At 58.6% G+C, this 20,135-nt stretch overlaps 5 protein-coding genes across 5 annotated transcripts; 3 read left to right on the top strand and 2 right to left on the bottom strand.

The window, feature by feature from the left end:
• The first annotated feature begins 1,595 nt into the window (after positions 1-1,595).
• On the top strand, positions 1,596-4,703 carry GGS23DRAFT_613962 (uncharacterized protein). Its single transcript, XM_051520607.1, has 2 exons — positions 1,596-3,808; positions 3,946-4,703. The coding sequence occupies exons 1-2, from the start codon at positions 1,735-1,737 to the stop codon at positions 4,485-4,487; spliced, it is 2,616 nt and encodes an 871-aa protein (XP_051369115.1). The 5' UTR covers positions 1,596-1,734; the 3' UTR covers positions 4,488-4,703.
• A 1,124-nt stretch (positions 4,704-5,827) lies between these two features.
• On the top strand, positions 5,828-6,628 carry GGS23DRAFT_235610 (uncharacterized protein). The gene has a single exon (XM_051512097.1). The coding sequence runs from the start codon at positions 6,035-6,037 to the stop codon at positions 6,593-6,595; it is 561 nt and encodes a 186-aa protein (XP_051369114.1). The 5' UTR covers positions 5,828-6,034; the 3' UTR covers positions 6,596-6,628.
• A 1,302-nt stretch (positions 6,629-7,930) lies between these two features.
• Positions 7,931-10,588, bottom strand: GGS23DRAFT_235576 (uncharacterized protein). The gene is made up of 4 exons (XM_051512096.1): positions 9,815-10,588; positions 9,165-9,732; positions 8,286-9,098; positions 7,931-8,224 (listed from the first exon to the last, which is right to left on the bottom strand). Exons 1-4 carry the CDS (start codon positions 10,196-10,198, stop codon positions 8,178-8,180), a joined length of 1,812 nt encoding a protein of 603 aa, XP_051369113.1. The 5' UTR covers positions 10,199-10,588; the 3' UTR covers positions 7,931-8,177.
• Positions 10,589-11,818: 1,230 nt separating this feature from the next.
• GGS23DRAFT_235549 (uncharacterized protein) lies at positions 11,819-12,334 on the bottom strand. The gene has a single exon (XM_051512095.1). It carries the CDS (start codon positions 12,265-12,267, stop codon positions 11,941-11,943), a length of 327 nt encoding a protein of 108 aa, XP_051369112.1. The 5' UTR covers positions 12,268-12,334; the 3' UTR covers positions 11,819-11,940.
• Positions 12,335-14,524: 2,190 nt separating this feature from the next.
• On the top strand, positions 14,525-15,813 carry GGS23DRAFT_235536 (uncharacterized protein). The gene has a single exon (XM_051512094.1). The coding sequence runs from the start codon at positions 14,916-14,918 to the stop codon at positions 15,639-15,641; it is 726 nt and encodes a 241-aa protein (XP_051369111.1). The 5' UTR covers positions 14,525-14,915; the 3' UTR covers positions 15,642-15,813.
• The last annotated feature ends 4,322 nt before the right edge of the window (positions 15,814-20,135 follow it).

Here is a 20,135-nt window from a genome sequence, read left to right as displayed (position 1 = left end):
CTCACTAAGCCTCTGGCGCGCTGGGCCACTAGGAGACCGACTAACTCTAAACAAAAATTACCGGACTCGCGTTGGGTCAGGGGATAATAGCACGAGGAGCGAGCGGTAGGTAGGTAAGTCTACCTACTCACTTCAGTCTGCCCCGGCCATGTGACGGGACCGATAGTATATAGCGATGTTGACCTAGCGATGTTGAGCAACGCTAGCTGAGTGTCCACGCGGAGATTCCGCCAAGCTGCCCCCCCTTTTTCCGCGGCTTCGGAGAGAATTAGTTAGAGGACGGTGAGAAGATGTCAGTCACTCCGGTTACAGCTGGCGAGCCTCAACGGCGGGTTGCCTCTAGGGTACATCGATACTTAGGTACTTAGGTACACGGACAGGCAGTGGTGGCCAGTGCGTCCTGATTCTCAGTTATACGACGTACATGCTGGTACGTGACGGTGTACGTATCTTGGGTACGTACCGGAGAGGTACCTGCGTATCTTTATCGTAGGACACATCGAGATGAGCTAGAACAACTGAGGTTAGACTTAGGTAGAAAGCGAAGTGCTGTGGCGTAAATGTACCTAGGTACCGCTAACGCCACTCCTCAGGAGCTGCCTAAGCAGGCACTTCCGTAGGTAGTACACCTGTCAACAACCACTCGCGGTTTCCCTCTCTCTCTCTCTCTCTCTCTCGGATTTATGCTCTGGAATGGCATTAGTCCTGCTCTAGCGCGACTGCCTTTCCAGAGCAGCGGGTCGGCCGGGCCCAGACCCCCGGCGGCGCAGCGCCGTCGCTGCCAGCCGCACGAAGCTTAGATCTCGTCGGGGTTGGCTCGCGTTGCTAAGCGACGCAAATAGTCCCCTTCCTTGCGCCAGCCACCCGTCGCCTTGCTAGGACGCCATTAGCGAAGGCCTTGGTCAAAAGGACAGCCTTGGCTGCTTGGCACCTATATGCGTCCAGTATTTCCTAACCGTTGTCGGCGGCGGCGTGGTACTCTACGATAGAACCTCTGGTACGATGGGACGTTGTTCCAGCTGAAATAAACCTGTGCTGCTTGCTTAGCTTCTTTTCACACAACCAAACCCAAGAATTGGGCATCGTCGTGTCCGTCACGGGTAGCTGTCGTGTTATGGCTGCTGTTCGGCGTGGCTTCGGCGGGCGGCAGGTAGGCAGTTATAAATAGGTATACATGCATATGTAAACATATATCAAAGTGTATAGTAGCACATGCCAGCAACGAGGATGCCGTCGTAACCCTCATCAACCTCCAAAGGAGTTGTTTAGCTGGCCTCGAGGCACTTGATTGTTACCCACTATGACCCTCCGCGTCCAGTCGCCCGAGCAGCTGCCCAGGGAGCAGTTAGCTCCTTGGGGCGCCAGCATGACCAGCGCGCGGCCTCCGTCGAGGCGCAATCCCCAGGGCTGCTGGGCTGAGCGAACTGACCATCGCCAAGGGGGGCCTAGCCGCTAGGATGGCTCCTGAGTCTGTTGCGCCGGGGTCGTGGGCGCACAGCAAATAGCAGCCCTCCTCTCTCTCTCAGCCGTCTTAGGGCGAGCGGCCGGAAACACATATCAAGGAGACTAGTCCCCGCGCCTCCCTCCCCTCTACGATTAGAATGGAGTTCTCCTTTCCTCCGCCGTCGATACTAGGTTAGGAGGATACAACTACATGACCGCCTGAGGGTAGACAGTTCCGGGGGGGAGACTGCAACAATAAGGAACTTCGGTCAGAACGCTCCGTCCGCCGCTATGTCGCACATCGCGACCTCTTCGCATCCCGGGAGGGTGGGCTTCGACGCCCTGCCCCAGTCACAGGGCAGAAACGGGGCGAACAACCCGCAGGATTACGGCACGGGGTACGGGTACGAGGGCTATGCAGGTCAGGTATACGAGGGAACAGACTACGGGGACGGGATCCAGCCGGTTCAGGGCCGAGAGAGTCTGCCCAGCTACCACTGGGAGCGCTCGTGGACGGCTACAGGACCGACGCCCGGGTGGGACTACGACAAGGCCGCGACGACCGGCGTCGCCGCCACCTCCTACGAAACCCCGACGAGCAAGCCGCCGGAGCTGCGCCGCGAGAGCCCCAACTACAAGCCCTCGGCGCTGCGCTGGCCCTTCCTCCTGTGCCTGCTGGCCGCCGTGCTGGCGCTCATGGGCCTCCTCGCGTATGCCCTGCGCGCGCTGCCCGTCCTCGACGCCAAGATCGAGATCCTCGAGCAGGCCATCTTCGAGCGGCGGAGCCTCGAGACCGCCGCCGCCGCCGTCGTCCACCCGCACGTGGCCCTCGCGATCCGCCAGACGACGCTGACGCTGACGCAAGAAGCAGTCAGCACCGTGACCTCTACGGGCCCGGAAATAACGCTGAGGCCGCCGTCGAGCGCGTTCGGGCGCGTCGGCGACAACACGGTGACGGAGGAGGAGGAGGAGCCGTCGAGCGAGCCCGAGCCGCCCGCGTCCAAGGCCTCCGAGGACTTCGGCAACGTCGGGGGGCCGGCCACGGTGACCGAGTCCGAGCCGGCGTTCACGCGGCCGTCGAGCGACTTCGGGGGCGTCGGGTCGCGGACGGTGTCGCAGCAGGCGGCGGCGACGCCGGTCTTCGTGCTGCCGAGCGTCGCCACGCTGACGGACGCGGCCGGGCGGCCCACCGCGACCTCGACCAGCGTGCCGGCGCCGGTGTCGACGCCGCGCACCACGGTGCAGACCGACGCGCAGGGCCGCCCCACCGCGACGCTCACGACGCTCGCGCGCGTCGAGCCCTCCGTCGTCGTGAGCACCGACGCCGACGGCCGCCCGGCCGCCACCGCGACGCTCTACCCGACGCTGCCGACCGACCCGCCCCCCGCCAGCGTCCGCGTCTACTCGCTCTCCCACGGCGAGTACTTCGTCGGCATGTTCCTGCCGACCGTGCTCGCGATCCTGCTCGCAGTGCCCGTGCGCGCGCTCGACGCCAACGCGCGCGTCATGCAGCCGTGGCACGCGCTGGCGGCCGCCCGCGCCCGCGGCGCCGCCGGCCGCGACTCGCTGTGCCTCGAGACGTCCGGGTGGGGCGCGGCGGCGGCGAGCGCGCGCGCGCTGGCGCGCGGCCGGGCGCTCGGCGCCGTCACCGGCGCGCTCGTGCTCGCGTCCGCGCTGCTCGTGCCGCTGGCCGCCGAGGCCGTGGCCTTCGACCTGCGGGGCGCCGGGTGCGCGCGCGGCGCCGGCACGGCGCGCAACTGCGCGTACGTGCTCAGCGTCTTCGACCAGGCGGCCGGGGCGGCGCTGGGCGTGCTGGCGGCCATGGCCGCGCTCGTCGCCGCCGCGCTCGCGCTCCTCGCCCGCTGGCGCTCCGGCGTCGCGGCTAACCCCTGGAGCGTCGCCGGCGTCGCCGCGCTCGCCCAGGACCCCCGCCTGCGCCGCCTCTTCGCCACCCTGCCCCGCGGCGCCGACGCGCCCCCGCGCCTGCTCCGCTCCGCCCTCGCCGACCGCCGCTTCCGCCTCGGCTTCTTCTACGGCCCCGCCGGCTCCGTCGAGTACGGCGTCGAGCTCTGCGACGAGCCCGCCCCGCCCGCATTCCCGCCGAGCGGTGCCCGCGAGTCTCAGACCCGCCACGCCGTGCCCGCGAAGCCGAAGCACCATCTGCCCTTCCTGATGCTCGGGTTCGCGAGTCGGGTGCTGTTCCTGCTCTTGCTGTGCGGGCTGCTGGCCCTGATCCTGTACTACAACAACACCGGGGGCGACACGCCGTTCGAGGACTTCATGGCCAGCGAGTCGTTCGGCGTGCGGTTCCTGTTCACCGGCGTCGGCGTGATCATCAGTTTCGCCTGGGGCGCCTTCTTCAGCAGTAAGCCTCTCGGCGTCCTGCCGCTTCCCCTGTCTGCTCTGCGCATCTCTCTCTCTGTCTGTCACTTGCTTCTGCGCGGTCCGCGTGAGACGCGAGATGAAATGAAGAAAAAAAAAGCTAACGAGAACACCCCGCAGGCATCGCCGTCGTGAGCCCGTACAAGCTCCTCGCGAGCGGGCCGCAGCGCGCGGGGCGCTCGATCCTGCTCGCGCCGCCGACGAACGCGTTCTCGGGGCTGTGGTCGGCGCTGCGGCGGCGGCACGGGTTCCTGGCGGCGGCGGCGGCGACGTCGATCCTGTCGGAGTTCCTGACGGTGTTCCTGAGCAACGTGCCGTTCCGGGTGACGCAGACGTACGTGGCGAACCGGGTCTGCACGTGGGCGGCCGTCGGCATCCTCGGCGTCATGGTGGCCGTCGTGCTCGCCTCCTTCGCCGTCGCCTGGCCCCGCGTCCCCGTCGACCCCGCCACCGTCGCCGGCGCCCTCTACTACGTCTGCGACTCGCCCATGCTCGACCGCTTCGCCGGCCTCAGCACCCTGCCCCGCCGCGACCGCGACCGCCACGTCCGCGACATGGACCTCCGCTACGAGTTCGGCCAGATCGCCGGCGTCTCCGGCCTCACGCGCATCGGCGTCGACGCCTCCGCGGCGTCCCCGGGGAACCCGAATTGGGCTTCATGAAGTAATGACCTATAGATATATGTAGCTAATGTGGAATATAATATCTAACCCCTGTCTTGATTTTCTGGCTCACCGTGTTGGTATGGAACGGTTGTCTTGGCTTGGTTCCCACACAGTACCTAATATTTACCTGCAGGTAGGTACATTATATCCTTGCCTACCTAGACATACACCAACATGCCCCCCCACGATGTCTGCGTTTACTGCGTGTTTCATTCAGCCTGGTCTGATTTGGCAATACTCCATATGGATACCTAGTAGATGGGTAGGTAGGCTGGATATTGTTATAGTCAGTCCTATCGGTGTGAGGTCCTGCATGCTTCGCCATGCAAGTCACACTGACCCAGCCCGGAATAGGCAAAGGATCCTCAGAAGTAAGGGTGCATCGAGGAGGGCCCGTCCAGAGGAAAAGGGATGGGGCGGGAGAGGGGGCCTTGGCTCGGCGTAACTAGCATCGTAGACTGCCGGCATTACAAAGATGCCCTTGTCTCAGAATGAAAGAAAGACGGGAATGCTCCCTCACCAACCCGTGCCATACCGCTTAGTGCGCGTCGGCCCTCAGGACCCAACCCCCAACCGACCCTGCGCGAACGCCAAAGTACCTAGAAATGTCGGCGTGTACATAGAGAGGTAGGTAGGCGTACACTGGCAAGTCGCCCAGGTTGGGCCGCCCACCCCTCAACAAGGCGCGGGGCTTTAACAACTCTCTATTATTACTACCTACCTACTACCACTACCCCTTAGGCTGGGGGAATCGTCACACGTTCCCTTCCAGCGTATCAACCCGCGATGCCGCTCGCATCGAAAGCATCGGGGTCCGTGTGTTAGTGGTGGTAGTGGTAATGAGCAGGGCATACATAGCCGTCGCGTTAGCCGCCGAACCTTCGAGGGGCGCAGAGCCAACTGACCGACGACGATCGTCGGGGCGGCACCGCTGATTGGACCGCGCGCCGCACGAACGCTCGCGGCGTCTTACAGGCACGCTCCCGTCACTTGTTGGGCAGCGCCCCATGGCCGATCTGCTCCCCGCTCCGCAGGAGGTAATAGTAGGGCCCCTCGACCTGGTTCGCCGCTCGAGTTAACCAAAGCTGACGTTGGCCCGTCACCCCTTCCCCCGAGTGCCTGTGTGTGATGAGCTCGTGCGGCACGAAGCTAGAGCTGAGCCTAGCTGGGGGCGATGGGGCCGGCGCCATGGAAGCAAGGAGATTCGCAGAGGGGCCAGGGGAGGTGAAGGCCGCCTCTGATCGCGGAAGGGGTCATGCTGGACCTGTTCAGCATCCATCGGGCAATAGCTCGGTATACGCGGGATCCAGACTGCCATGTCGTATTAGATACTAGGAGGTGTATATATATATATAAGGCGTCGACGAGCATCCTAAAGTCGCAACCCACACACACTAGCCCATACGTTTGCCCATATCGTGGTCGACTGGTTCCAAAACGATTCGCTCGCCCGATTCAAATAGGGAGCTAGCTGCCTCAAATCAAGGGTGCGGTCCTCGCCTGCTCAGCGATCTAGCTATCTATTTATCAAGCCTCTTCCCACCATGCGCCTTCGCCGGCTCTTCTCAACCCTGCTCGTACCTGGGGTAGCTCTCGGGCACCCAACCAGCTCCGCCGGGCCTCGGGACCCCTCCGGGGTCTCGGTCTCGGCCTCGTCGTCGTCGCAGACGTGCCGTCTCTACCGCTTCGCCGAGACGCCCATCAACCCCCCGGCGTGCTGGGTGTGGTACGCGCCGACGGGACAGCCCGCCGACTACTGCGGCCCTAGCACCTTCTCCCCCGTCGCCTCTTCCGCCGCTTCCGCCTCGTGGCTGGACTCTTGCGTCTCCCTACGTACTGCCGAGCTCGCCGCGCCGCGCGACTTCTTCCTCGCCCAGTACGCGACCGATAGCTTCAACACCCTCATCGTCTCCGGAGGCTGCGCGCTTCAGGTCCGGCCCGCTCTACCACCCTCGAGTGACCAGGTCTACGTCGGTGGCACCGACGTTACCGACGTGCTCAAGTCCGCCATCGCCGCGAGCCGGGCCGCGGGGGACCGGAACGGCATCGAAGGCTCCATGACATGCTCGCCTGGCCTAGTGAACTGGAGGATGGTGCCTATTTAGTCGGAGAGGGTCAACCGAAGAAAAGGGGGGGGGGGGGGGGGGGTGGGTAGGTGGGTTGTGTGAGACGGAACGAATGACGGCCTTGGCTAACCGTAGGTTGCGCTTGATTCACAACATACGTCTTCCTCCGAGATCCCCTGTAGTTACAGATATATATATTCCCCCCCCTCCAAAGCAGCCCCGCCTCCTATCACATACAATACATCAATTTAGAAAAGGTCAAATACTTTTATATTGCAGCAGAGCGCCTATAGCGAGTGTCAATCCCTGTTGCGTTAACTCTACCTCTACCCGAAACCCATAACTTCTAACCATCTCCTCCCAAGCAGCGGTGTCTTCTACCGTCGATGGTTAGGATCCGCCGAGCGGGAAGAAAAAAAAGAAGGTGGGCGGAAATATGCGGAGTGGAGGTCGCGATAGGATGAGCGGCTTGAGGAGGAAAAAGACGAAAAGCCTCCACGCAGCATCGGCTGGCGCGGCGCGAGCGACCAACCAACCCATATACAAATGTAGCTTCGTCTCGTATTCTGTCTTCCGTCTGTCCTCCAGCGAAAACACGCTTCTCCGCTCAGCAAACCAATGGTTTTTTTTCTTTCACTTTCCTTTGCTGTACTCGTCTTCGTCGAATTCGTTCTTCGTTTCCAATCGCTCCGAAGCCATGCCGCTGGCCCTACTTATCGCCAGGGATACCCCGTGGTAGAATGCTCCACGGAACAGTGATTAGTAGGGAATCGCCTCGGCTAGTCAGCCAGCTGGCATCGCGTTGCCATCTAATGATGTGCGTGTGCGTCATAACAGCGTAACCATCGTCAAGAGGTCCCTCCAGGCTTGACAACCTCCTCCCTTGGAAGCCGTCAAGACCTCGAGATTCCTCAGAGGGTATAGGAGTTTGAGTCGTGATGCCGTGAATGGTCGCCCATAAAATTGCTGTATGGTGTATTCAGAGATGGTTTCATTTGTCGATCGTGATTGAGGGTATTGTAGTATTTGGAACGATGCGTATCATCGGTGCCCCTTTTTTTTTCTTTTTTTCTTCTTCTCCATGCGACACTGCAACCCTTCACTACCGCAAACTCCGTGATGCGTAGTCTCTTTCCCAATCCAGGACGGCCGAAGAAGCTGATTTCGAAAACCGGAGTGCGCCGGGCTTTCCAAAAACCAGATATTACAAGGTATTAGTAGTAAAACGCGATATGATGTGAAAGCGAACAATAAAACACACTTCGGATTAAACAAAATCGACCGATCGATCGAGCGAGAACCCTGGCTATTGCAGGCGGTGGAAGGTGGCGTTAGTTTAATAAGGGCTGTAATAAGTCTATGTCATAAATCGTCTCTCGTGGGGTGATAGCTGTGATGACGGAGATCAAAGGTCGTCGTAGACGTAGATAGGGCGCGACTGCAAGAGAACGGAGAACGTTGCGGTCACATCGGCGAATCGAGCTCGGCCTGTCTCGCGCCGGTCTCGATCAGGTTTGGCAACGCTGGCTGCTAGGTTGTGCAGGCAAAGGCGTCCGGAATCGTATCGCTCCCGGGCAGCCCCTAGTTGACGCCGCCCACGGTTGGAGGGGACGGCGGTAGATTAGTGGAAACGCGCAGCACCGGAGCTACGGCCTGCGTCGGAAGAATCTGAACAGCGCCCGAGTTAGTCGACAGACGTCATCCGAGAATCGGAGATATCGATACTTACCACTACCTCGCTGCATATGGCCGCGGTTACGTCCACTGAAGCCTTGGCCGGCCTCTCCCCATTCGGGACCCCGGGGCTGCCTGTCGGGAGCGTTACGATTCACTGTCCCGTTTGCCCCGGGCCTCTGGCTCCCGATAGCCCCGGGAGTTTCCCTGGCTCGCATGTGTGAAGTATTCGAGTCGAACCCGATATTCATCGAGCTCATATTGCTTGCTAATAGAGCCTCAGAGCTAGACGTGGCGTTCTGGCCGGAGGTAGGTGTTAAATTGGGCGGGGTAGTTAGCGAGGTCTGGGAAAAGTCGCCGTAACGGGCTCCCAGGCCGTTCGTGAGGCCGGCGTAGCTCGACCCGGAAGGCGCCGGACTCGGGCTGTGCGTGCGAAGATCTGCGAAGCTCTTGGCCGCCCTGAGGTTGTTAGGTATCCCGTTGTCAGGGCTGCCCGGGAGCTCGAGCGTCGGCCCCTGCCTGCCAAGCGCATGATAGGCAGATCCGATCCGGGATTCGGCGAAATCAAAAGTCGCGGCGCGGCTTAACCCGCGGCGGTGATCTTCCCAAGAAACATTTGCTATCTGGCTCTGGGCATGGACAGGGGGTGAGTTCTGAGGGCGTTTCATGATCTGGATCTGTCGCCGATCCGCTTCGCCGACGGATCTGTGTTCCAAACCCATATTATGGGCAAGGATATGTATCTGTCGGCGCTGCTCGGGGGTGACATCAGGCGGGAATATATGAACTTCGCGCGACGGGTCGTTCTTGAAGAGCGTGAGCTGCGTATAGAATTCTAGGGTAGTCGGGTCGTTTAGGTCAACATCTCCTGTAGGATCCGGCTTGTTAACATCCATGTCCGCTGCGACCCAGCCACCAACCGGAGTCGACTTACGGAGAGGCGAATTGCTCGGTTGCTTGTTGACGCTGACGCCAAGGGCCTGCAGAGCGCTCTGCTGGTGCATCGGAAGCGGTGCCCGGTGCTGCTCCTCAAGTTGCCCTCTCTTCTCGCGTTTCTCTCGATCGATCCGGTCACGCTCGTCCTGCGGCAGCATCTTCTTGTACTCGACCCGCAGCTTCCGTCCCATCACTTCCAGTCCGTTCATCTTCTGAATCACGATGGCGGTGTCCTCGGCGGTGGAAAAGTTGGCGAAGGCAAGCCCGCGAAACACGCCCTTGTCGAAATGGTAATTGAATGCGTAGGGCTGCGGCAGATTCATCGAAGCCATGAGACCTTGGAGGATCTCCTTCCGGCATTGAAACTGTATGTTTTTTATGACGATAGCCGTCGGGATGAGTTGCTCGGAATCCGAGGCCGAAGGAGTAGCCATGATTCCCCGAGCATCCCCAGTGGGACCCGTCATACCCGATAGATCATGTTCATTGCCGTTCATCGACATCGTGGGATCGTACATTTGTGACATCGAATGAACTCCGAGTCCGGACTGATCAGCGGTCCATTGCTAGAAGCCGAGACTAGTCAGCGCCAACCTCGGCACAGATCGGAAAGGCGCGCACTTGGGCACGTACCAGATGGGCACTTACCTGGGGCAGGGCGGCTCGCCGATTCACGGCCCTCACCGCCAACCTCCCGTTGCCGTTCATGGAACCGTTTATAGTGGCCACTCCGCCATTATAGCCCCACGTCTGGCTGTTCTCCAGCATATAACCAGATTGCAACGCGCTCGGCACCAGTCGGTCGAACCTGGAGAGCGACTCGTAGTTCGACGCACCGAGACGCTCGTCATGCTGTCCGTATATAGCAGGAGACCCCATGTGAGATAGCGTTTCCAGCGGTCTCTGCCCGGATCGATGGCCTCCCAGGCCAGAGGGTAAGCCGACAGTGGCGTAACCCTGCCGTGTCGAACTCGGCGACCGGTTCGCCGTCGTGGTATAATCGTAGTACATGTCGTGTTGTTGATTCATCATCGTCGCGATGGTATCGAGGGCGAATGCAGCTGCTGCGGGATAGCCAGCAGACTGCGGCTCCCTTTGCTACGCGTATATAGATAGGCCGAGGCGCCTTTGTGATGAGTAGGTCAGTGCCCGGGGCGTCTCCGCCTTTTACGTCGGCGAGAGATTAAGCTAAGAGAAGAGGAAGAAAAAAAAAAGGCGTCGCTGGCTAGGTTACAGTTGTAAGATGTAAAGACAAGCAACGCTCGTGCGTAAGGTCGACAGGCAAGATAGGCAGTGTCGGTGGATGGAACAGCGACGACGCAGGCTGCTGGTTGGCCGAGCCGTCGGTCCAGTCAATCAAGCAAGATTAGCTGCGCAGTGAATGCAGGAAGCCGATGACTAGGTTGGTCGCACGCGGTCGGGGTAAGAAGGAAGAGAGGGAGGGAGACAGAGAAGAGCTCCAGTATCGAATAGCAAAAGGTCGTGTACCAAGTCGCCAAAGCCAGGTTAAGGGTTATATATGATAGGTCCTGAACCTCTGGAAAGGAGGACGTCGGCCAGTGCTCGAAGTTATGCGGTGGAGAAAATCGTCCTGCAGCGAGCGAGGGCCAGGTATGAGAAAAAAAGGCGGCGAACAATATTGCGGGCTCGACCGCAGGGGGGGGCCCAACCTAAGTTAAGTTAGGATTTCCTCGTCTTGGGACTTTTTGATTTTGCCCGTAATCTCTGAATATGGCCTCCTCCACAGAAAACTTAACCCCAGAGCCAACCTGGAACGCTGGGATCTTGACAGAACTCTCCGACAACTCGGAACGCCTCAAGCTCGTGTGATCTCTGCGAAATAAACGGTAAAAAAATGCTGGTTACCTAGCAACAGAAGGCAGTGTCGGCGTATGACGAAGGCAGACCCGGCAGGTTATTCGCACGCGACGCGCAATACGGCAAATCCCAATCTAGCAGCTTCTAGAGGTCGCAAGGCGACGCCGAGCCAGGGTGTGCGAAGTATAGGAGTGCGTAGGATGGGGGGAGGTGATTCAACGGGGGGGGGGGGGGGGGGAGAGCCTCTCGCGATCCTGGGACACGCAGCGGAAGGTCTCGGCGAGATGAATGGGTGGTTGGCCAGAGCTGAACCAGTGTCTATCAGGACCAGTGTCAGTCGGACGGGTACGGATGGATGAAAGGCAATAGGCACGAGCTCCTCTGCGGAGACGTCCACCAGGCTAATTCTCCGGAGGGATCCCGGACGGCTAGGCCACTTCCTAGGACAGGTACGTAGCCTGCGAAGAGGTAGGCGTGTAGATAGGTAGATGGGAATGGGCTGGTAGGCAGGGAGACAGGTGTAGGTTTCCGGCTACGTGCGTCGCTTTAATCTGTCTGGTGCGTCGCCTCTCTTCCAATCCGTTGTCGCCTTCCCGGTGCAGCGAGGCCGAGCAGGATGCCAGGCGAAGAGGGCCAAGGCCAATCAACGACGGAGCAGAGGACCTGAGGAGATATACCGAGACCAGAGGTCCCAATAGGCGCGCTCGGAGAAGACCGTGGCGGATGCTGCCAAGGACGGGGAGAGAGGATGAGAGGGAGAAAGCAAGAGGGAAAGAAAAAAAAAAGCACTAGAGAGGAAAATATTACGGCAAGGCGCCTCAAGAGACGGCGAGAGGCATCGGGTCGACAATGTGAGAGAGATATTGTTATTAAAGTAGGTAGTATTGGGGATTTTCGAGAAGACGAGGAAAGAGTAATAAAACAGGTCGAACTGGAAATTTTTGAGTTCACGGAGGTTATTGGGAACTTGGCACTCGAGACTTTTTTTCCAGGGGTGCGCGAGGAAGAAGGGGGGGAGAGAGGGGGGTGGCCTGGACGGGAAGAAGAGGGAGGGGGGACTGATTGGATAGAGAGTGGCCCGCTGATGGGTTCGAAGTGGTGACGGAGACGGCGACGATGGGAGGGGAAAGCAGGGTAAGAAAGAAGAGAATAGGAAGAGGAGGAGGAGGAGGAGGAGGAGGAGGAAAAGGGAGAGGAGAGAAGATGTAGGTAAGTAGGAGGGGATTGACAAGAAAGCGAAATCCTGATATCCTCGTAACAGCTATAGCAGCTGGCGCATCCATCTAGAGATGCCAGCGGCACACGACACAGCACAGCACGGCACGGCGACAGCAACCCTCAGCAGAGGCGGCAACAGCTGGCTCAGCCAGCGAGCCGGCGATACGGGCAGAGGCCAGAGGTAGGGCGGTTCGATTGGCAGACGCCAGCGGCCTCGTCCCCTGGACTGTCCTGCTGAGGGAGCCCTACCGGCCAGGCAACCTGCTACGTACTTCTGAATATGTGCTGCGACCTTGCACGCATGTAGGTACCTAACCTAACCTACCTACACATATCGATAGGAGCCGGCTTCAGGGATTGTGCGTTGCCTAGGAGGTAGGTAGGCACTGCCTAATGTGCCTCCTAGCAGACAGGTCCAACTCTCCCAGCTGACGCAACCTGCCTCGCCCGGGTACCTCCCTGGCCTACGTACCACCACACCTGCCACCCCGGCCCACGATACCACCTCGCCCAGCCTAAGCTGCCCTGACCGCGAGACCTGGCCGGTGAAGGGCGGCGTGAAATAAGGTACCTGCCGAAGGTGAGTCGCATATGTATGTACGTACCTACGTAGGTATATTCCGAGGGGCCTGCCTACCAAAGGTAGGTACGTCGGGTACATCAACCTGCCGCCCATACGCGCTTATGTATGTATGTACCCGTGCCCGACATCCCCTCTGCCCCCTCCCACCTTGGGTACCTACCATCCTAGGGTGCTTCATGTATACTCCCAGCATTCATCCCTCCTTCGCATCCATCTATACGGGTATTTTAGGTAGGTTGGTAGGTAGGCCCTACTCACCCTAGATACCGCTGCAGGTAGACAGGTACCCTCCCAGCTATCTACAGGTATCTAGCCTGCCTCGTATGTGCATGTGCATGCATAAGAGTCGAGCAATAGGTACATATTATACAGTGCCGGAGCCGTGAACCGTCCTCCGCTGCCCCCTAAGCTTAGGTCCAGATGCGCGTCCTCCCGGGGCTCAGGGTCCCCCCTCAAAAGCCTGGGTCCTGCAAGCCCCTACCTACCTCCTATGCACATCCACTACTTCAAGCACCTCAGCACGCACACACGCACACATGATATGGTGTGTGTGTGTGTGTGTGTGTGTGTGTGTGTGCATTACAGATCTCTAGGCGGATTAGTGCCTATTTCATACAACGTAAGTCGTATGTTTCCTCGCTGTAAGATCCGCAACATGAGATATGTACCCGTCCTAATATGGCAGCAGCCACGTGGTGGAGAGTTGAGGCATTCAGGCAATTGAATATAGTATGTTTATTATACATCCGTACCTCATGTATCCTATGCCTTGGAGATCTACACTCAGGGCAGGTTGGTGGGAGGTATGCATACGCATACAGCCTCATATTCGCGTATGGATTAGGTACCCTAGCCTATATGTACCTACCTCAACAGGAGCTCGGGGAGTCCCTACGTTCGACCGTGTGCCTGTAGAGGGCCAAAGGCAGGCACCTACCTAGGTAGGTACCTATAGAAATGCGTACGTGTAAGTACCTATCAATGTACCTACCTAGGTACTGCCTGACCTGGGTAGTTGTGTTCAACCCTCCTAGGAAACGCCCATGACATGGGTGGGGAGCACGGCCCCGGGCAACAGGCGGGGACAATTTGGAAATCCTAGGTACATGCTGCATGTTCCAGTTACATCCCTTAGAGGTAGGTAACTCCTCCTTACCAGGTACATACAATCCCGGGTACATATACGGGCATGTATATGCACTAGGGGGCGCCTTTTTATGTATGCAAGTGCACTAATGCGGTCCTACACGTACCCACCACCCTCGTCCATCCATCCCCTCCTCAACACCAAGCAAATACCTAACACAGACAAAACACAAATGCAGACAAGACACAGACACAGACACAGACACACATCTCCCCCCTTCTCTCTCCTCCTGCATATGTAAATGGACTGACTTATTTGCGATGCGGATATGGAGATGCACTGGCAGCGAGTGCCCACGTCCCCCCCTTTGCGAGCAACGACCTAGTGGCATCGCTAGGGACGCCGTCGGCCTCATTTCGCCCCCTATATGGAGAGTATCCATCGCTCGCATGGGAGAGCGAGAACCATCGTGATGAGGCCTGGTATCGCGGCCTCTCTAGCAGCCAAATTAATTGACCCAATGCAGGAGGCTTGAGCTCCGTCCCCGCCGTCTCCCTCTCCGGATGTCTGTCTCCATATCAATGCACAGATAACCCGTACATAACACCTCTGCTATATCCTCCCCATCGGTCCGCCGACATACTCATATACCTCTACACCCTACTTGCTTACCTCCTCTTACAGGTACCCACTTACTTACACACACGCGCGCGCGTGGAGAGAGACCTCCAGCATCTATACGTACACACATACTCATACATACCCCCTACGGTAATAGGGACAGATATCCCGCCGCCTCGCCGTGTCCCGCTTTCCGCGGTGTGGGAAGATGTCTACGGTATGGCGACAAGCAAACTACACAGCATATACGTATGCATAGCTGGACAAGCCGTGTCGCAGTTATATTATAGCATACGCGGAACCGTAGCGGCTCACTATCGTCATGGGACAGACCCCGTCCTCTCGCCCCTCGTTGTCGTCCGGGCCCTCGTGAGCAATCCGCTTCACACCCTCTTCGACCCGGCTCGTCGACGTAACGTCAAATGACCCAGCCCACCATCCTACGGTCGGCCGGCACGGCACGCGCCATGCGAGTCACGGGAGCCTGCTCATACACGCAACATAGATATTATCTTCTCGCCTTCGAACCTGAACTAGAGCCACCGGCTTCCCGGCTGGAGGGCACGCCATGTAGCGATTCCGAGAGACGACGTCTGCACGTATTTCCGGCACGTAAACCGTCGATGCATCGCAGAGAGGGGCACCGGCCTGGGAACAGAAAAAAGGGGGAGGGGGTGGTTTGGGGAGCCCCGCCGCGAGTTGGGGCGAGAGAGCGGCTATCGATCCCTCCACTCGTCCCCTCTCCCACTCTCGGTCCCCCTCGATCCATCCGTCCACGTCCATACACCCATACCTACCTACCTGCGTACACACCAGCAAAAGGCGTGAAACATGCCTGCGCGGCGCCTCCATCATACCCACAGGGTTCCAAACAGCGGCCGCCTGCCAGACGAACCACGAACAAAGGTCATGGTCTTCATCTGCAGGGGGCAACATTGGGTTACCTATTTGTGTGGGCATCGATTGATCTGTCCATGTGCAATGCTGACCATCGATCCCGAACGGGCTTGGCCTCTCCGTCTCGTTCTCTTTTTCTCTTCTTCTCATTCTCGTCTCTCTCCCTTCCTCCGCCTCCTGCCGGGTCCTCTCCGAACGTCGGAGATTCGTCGACAGCAGATGTTAGGAACATGGCTTGCTGGCAGCCTTGACTCACCTGTGTATGTATATGCACACACACACACACACGCATACGCACACGCGCGCGCGCCCACACACACACACACACACACACACACACACACGTACATATCTGCGTGCATACGAACGTACGTACACACGCGCGCGCGCACACGTATATACATAGCTCACCTCCCAAGCGTCTGTCCGGCCAGCCTTGAACCCCTATTTCCAAGATTGTAGAGAACCTGGTTCTGCCGCCGATCTCGAAGGAGCTCCCACCTTCTCTACTACAGAATGATTCGAGAAAACGCCAATCGGATCAGATCAGTGTCGTAGCCTGCCTCGCAAGGTCGGGTTCGGCAAATCATCAATCTAAGGCCCTACGTCTAACCCGGTATCGTATAGTGACGAGTTGCTGCTACGTAGTATAGCTAATGCACTCGTCCCATGTAGATCACGACCGCTCTGCAGGGTGGACCCGCCAATCTCTGTAGGCACTTCGCCCGCGAAGCGCAACATGCAGTGGGTATCACCACGCCAGCGCCGACTCATCAAGTCTACGTCCCATACTTATTAGCATACGACGTGTAGATATGGCATGTACACACCTAGTATACGTTGTGATGAGACGGCAGCTTCGCCTCACGCGCCGACGAGGCGATCACTTGGATGCAACCCCGGGTAGCGAGTATACCTACATGCATGCACACATACATATATACATACATACTATACGTACACCGTCGGGAACGTACGCGGAGATGACGATGCCCAGCCGCTCGCCTGTCCCCCGGGATAGAAGACGAGGAGTCATCCGACCACCTATATTCGAATACGATTCCCGCTATCCCCAACATGCGGGCACAAGACACGCGTGCGCGCACGCACACACACCGGGAGAGGGAGGGAGTGAGGGAGTGAGGGACAGAGAGGACGAGAAAGAGAGCATACGAAAGAGAGGAAGAGGACGGTACAGCGGGTAGGGATCAGACCTGTGTCCCGAAAGCAGCAGAACGAACGAACTTCTAAGGCTTGCTCGCCCATCCGTGCCTCCACACCCGGTCCCAAGGGTCCCGTACCAAGATCAGATCGCAACCTGGCCCCAACCGGCCCCGTTCGAACCCCCTAGGAATTCGAAATGATCGTTCACCGCAGCCAGCAAATCAGAAGCAGCCCTAGGTCTGCTTTGAGAAAATAGAGGCAACCCTCCGTGGGACCTGGGATCTTGGCGTGTTCTGGAACTCAGCTTTGTCCATTCACCAAAGCCCTTGCCATTACGTAGGATTTCCCCTTTACCAAGTCTGCGTCATTTCCTTTCTTACCCATCATTGCCATTGTACTCCCTCGGATCCCTCCCCAATGTTGCATCGATGACGTTCCGGCTTCGCGACAGTCTTAGCTCATGTCACCCCGTTTTCTCTGTCTCCGTTTCTGCCTCTGGCTAGACTCCCCTCCCCGGTTGTTGCGACTACGAGGGAGAATTCACCACGTACTTACGAAGAAATCACCGTTCCAGCTCGTGACCCCGTGTATCAGATGCTCCGCCTCTGCTCCGTTTGCCCTACGGAGTTTTAATTCCGGTCAGGACATTTATGAGAAGGTAAGCGACGAGAGATGGAGATTGTCAGAGAAGCGGGAGACGAGCCAGGCCACCCCGATCCAACACCCGAAGCGAGATGGCTCTCAGCAACTTCGACGTGATCTTCAGAACAGGAGCAATCGATATGCGGCCCCTTTTCTCTTTCTCCCTTCTCCTCGAGAGGGTTTTTTTTGGTTCCCCTTACTATCGCGATATTTTCTACACGGCCACCGCGTTTCGTGTTTGTATGGGTTGTTGGCAGCGCTGGGCGGCGTGCAGCGTGCCGAAGCCGCCCTCCTCTTAAGGCACGTTAACAAGGGGACCAGCTTGTTTATCGAAACGTAGGATGTCTAGACGGCAAGAGAGAGAGGTATGCTCTGCACGGCCCAGTATCCCCCTAACTAGCCATCGCAAACGCAATTCATAGCGCCGGCAAGGGTGCCACGCAACTCCAAGATGTTGCCGTTCCCCCCTTCTCTCTTGACATTTCTGTACACGGTCCTGTTTCCTGACCTCGGCGGGGTTGTAAGAGACACCAAGCTTTCTGTCTCGGGAACTGACAGCGCGTCTAGGTGGACGTGACGTCGAACTAGTCGTCCAATCGGCAAACTCCCGTGATACTCCTACCATCCCCCTTTTGTGTCTGACGAGACCAGGAGGAGACCAAAAAGCGCATGAGCTACGTAGATAATTCAAAACAGCATCGCCACCAAACTAGGAGAGGATCCCAGCTCGTCATTTTTGTCGCCAGGCAGTCCAGTTTTTCCCCCCTCGGGCCGGGCTCGACCATGGGAGCAACAGATAACGGAACGGCAGGCAACCACAGACTTCTCCCAAGAGTCTGCGCCAAGGCAATATATCGACTCTCTGCCGTCCGACCCCGGGCGTGTATTGTAAAACTGGCAAATACTCATGCGCCCTCCCACGCCGAACCTCAAAGAGGTCTCCCTTGGGCCCCCCTTTCCGACGTCAAGTTGTAATCTCACCTCCGCCGCGCGCTTCGAGTTCTGGCGGCTTGCCTTTATCCTCTCCTCCGGAAGGGACCGGGGTTGATGGGTTGCACTATTCTTAGCCAAACCAGGCGCAGCTATCTATCTCTCTGCCCTATTGGCGTCCCTGCCGTGGTCTCGAACAGGCCAACTAGGTACGATCGGTTTCATTACCATCGGAGATGCCTAGTGCGCGGGCATGTATGCATCTAGTCGACATTGGCTAGCATGTTGACTACAATGTGGAAGGGCGTCTTTCTGTGTATTCTGCCCCCGGGAACCGACCACGCGTTTCCTCAGGCAATTTCCCTCGCTGCCTCTGCCGAGGGTTATCGGCATCCGCCTATCCGGAATCGAGGCAAGGGGATCCCAGGGCGTGGGCAGCAAAAGCGTGCCGCCATGCGACCGGCCGCGAAGCGTCTGGAGAGCAGCATGCTGAGTGCTGAACGTGAGGATGTGGTCCCGTTCCTCTGCCTGTGGCACCATACGTCCTGTCTCTCCCACGACCCGATGCTACCGCTCTCGAGTGCCTGAGAGCTGCTGGACCACCCCATCCAGTTTGCCTCGACCCGATGCGGTTATAGAGCCGATAGCAACGGAATCTACTAAATCGAGTAGCCGATACCTAGCTAATTTTCCTGACTCGTGTCGACATCGCTATCAACACCGAAGATGAGAAATACGTAGGTCGGTGGGATGGACAGGGTCACAGCGGGACTGGAGAGTCTGGCGGGCGACTTTTCAGGTTTCCTCGGGAAGCGTAGATGGCTTAGCTCCCGCGTTGGGCACCAATAGCCCGTCCATTGGGGGGAAATAATACGATTTGCAGCTTCGATCAGTGGGTTGAGTCTCGAACACCTGCATCTGGGCGAGCATCACCCGCAGCCCACCAACTGGGCCGTCCACCTCGATGCGTATGCGCGCACGTACGTGGCATGTATGCTCTGTTGTGCATAGGTATGTATGTAGGTATGTGAGTGCTTCAGCCTGCCCCCCTCCCCCCCTTCCTCCTCCCCACCACCCAGTTTTCCAGCATCGATGATCCATCTATACCCAGGTATGCTCTCGATTACGGTGGTCGTGTGCTTCTCAAATACACTACCTAGATAGATCTGGCTTCGGGGCCTGGTTGGATTTTCTACGGCACGGTCTATTATGATAGGGCCAGCCTGAGAGAAGCAGTGAGATGGAGTTGGGAAAGGTGAAAAAATAGGGAAAAAAAACAGCTAATTACACGTAAACATAGGTATCCACCTGCGTACACATCCGACTCGACTCGCGACATGTAGTATCTCCTCGCGTCCTATACCCAGAACGGCGTCGTAATCGTAGTCGAAGGATCCTCCTCGCCCCCCTCTCCCCTGCCAGGTTTGCGCGCAACCTGCCCACGACGGGCATTCGTGCGTTCCCGTCGCATCTCTATACCCACCCGCCGCCTATATATAACCCGCTGTGACAAATCGATCAGAGGTAGCCCATGCCCCCTTCCCCCCCCCTCTACCGCACCAAAAAGGGGGAGAGGGGAGTGGGCAGCTACAAACAAACGGCGCTCGTCTTCACCCGGCAAACGAGCAAACCCGGCCGCGGGCAGCGCAGCGCGGGCCTGTCCCGCCTCCGCGCAGAGAAGGCCTCGGCTGGGCGCACGCGTGGGCCCGCAGACGGGCGGATGTGGGCGCCGGACGCCGCCGCGTTTCTTGTTCTTGCGACTCGCCTAGCTCGGACCGGACGGGCGGCAGGTTTTCACTCGTCGCGTGTTTGCCTACGAGACTCGCCGCCGCGAGAGGGGACACCGCCAGCCTCGGAGCTCTCGCTGAAGAAACTCGATGAGCATCGTCCGTCCGATTGGCGACCTGCGAGGTTCCCCTCGAGCCTGCCCCAGACGCAAGCTTTGCCCCTCATTGGGGGGGGGGGAGGCTTGCCTTGATCTGCCGAAGTGGCGCGGGGCAGCCAGATCT

Source organism: Durotheca rogersii (assembly GCF_024521655.1).
Source record: "Durotheca rogersii strain YMJ 92031201 chromosome Unknown GGS23scaffold_24, whole genome shotgun sequence".
Classification (NCBI taxonomy): domain Eukaryota; kingdom Fungi; phylum Ascomycota; class Sordariomycetes; order Xylariales; family Xylariaceae; genus Durotheca; species Durotheca rogersii.
This window is presented reverse-complemented; position numbering and strand designations above follow the sequence as displayed.

Coding starts and splice junctions, on each gene's coding strand:
- GGS23DRAFT_235549 (XM_051512095.1), bottom strand. CDS start 12,267: ATGGATGCGCCAGCTGCTATAGCTGTTACGAGGATATCAGGATTTCGC.
- GGS23DRAFT_235610 (XM_051512097.1), top strand. CDS start 6,035: ATGCGCCTTCGCCGGCTCTTCTCAACCCTGCTCGTACCTGGGGTAGCT.
- GGS23DRAFT_613962 (XM_051520607.1), top strand. CDS start 1,735: ATGTCGCACATCGCGACCTCTTCGCATCCCGGGAGGGTGGGCTTCGAC. Junction 3,809..3,945: donor CTGGGGCGCCTTCTTCAGCA/GTAAGCCTCTCG, acceptor AACACCCCGCAG/GCATCGCCGTCGTGAGCCCG.
- GGS23DRAFT_235576 (XM_051512096.1), bottom strand. CDS start 10,198: ATGATGAATCAACAACACGACATGTACTACGATTATACCACGACGGCG. Junction 9,733..9,814: donor GGCGAGCCGCCCTGCCCCAG/GTAAGTGCCCAT, acceptor CTCGGCTTCTAG/CAATGGACCGCTGATCAGTC. Junction 9,099..9,164: donor ACCGAGCAATTCGCCTCTCC/GTAAGTCGACTC, acceptor CGGATCCTACAG/GAGATGTTGACCTAAACGAC.
- GGS23DRAFT_235536 (XM_051512094.1), top strand. CDS start 14,916: ATGACCCAGCCCACCATCCTACGGTCGGCCGGCACGGCACGCGCCATG.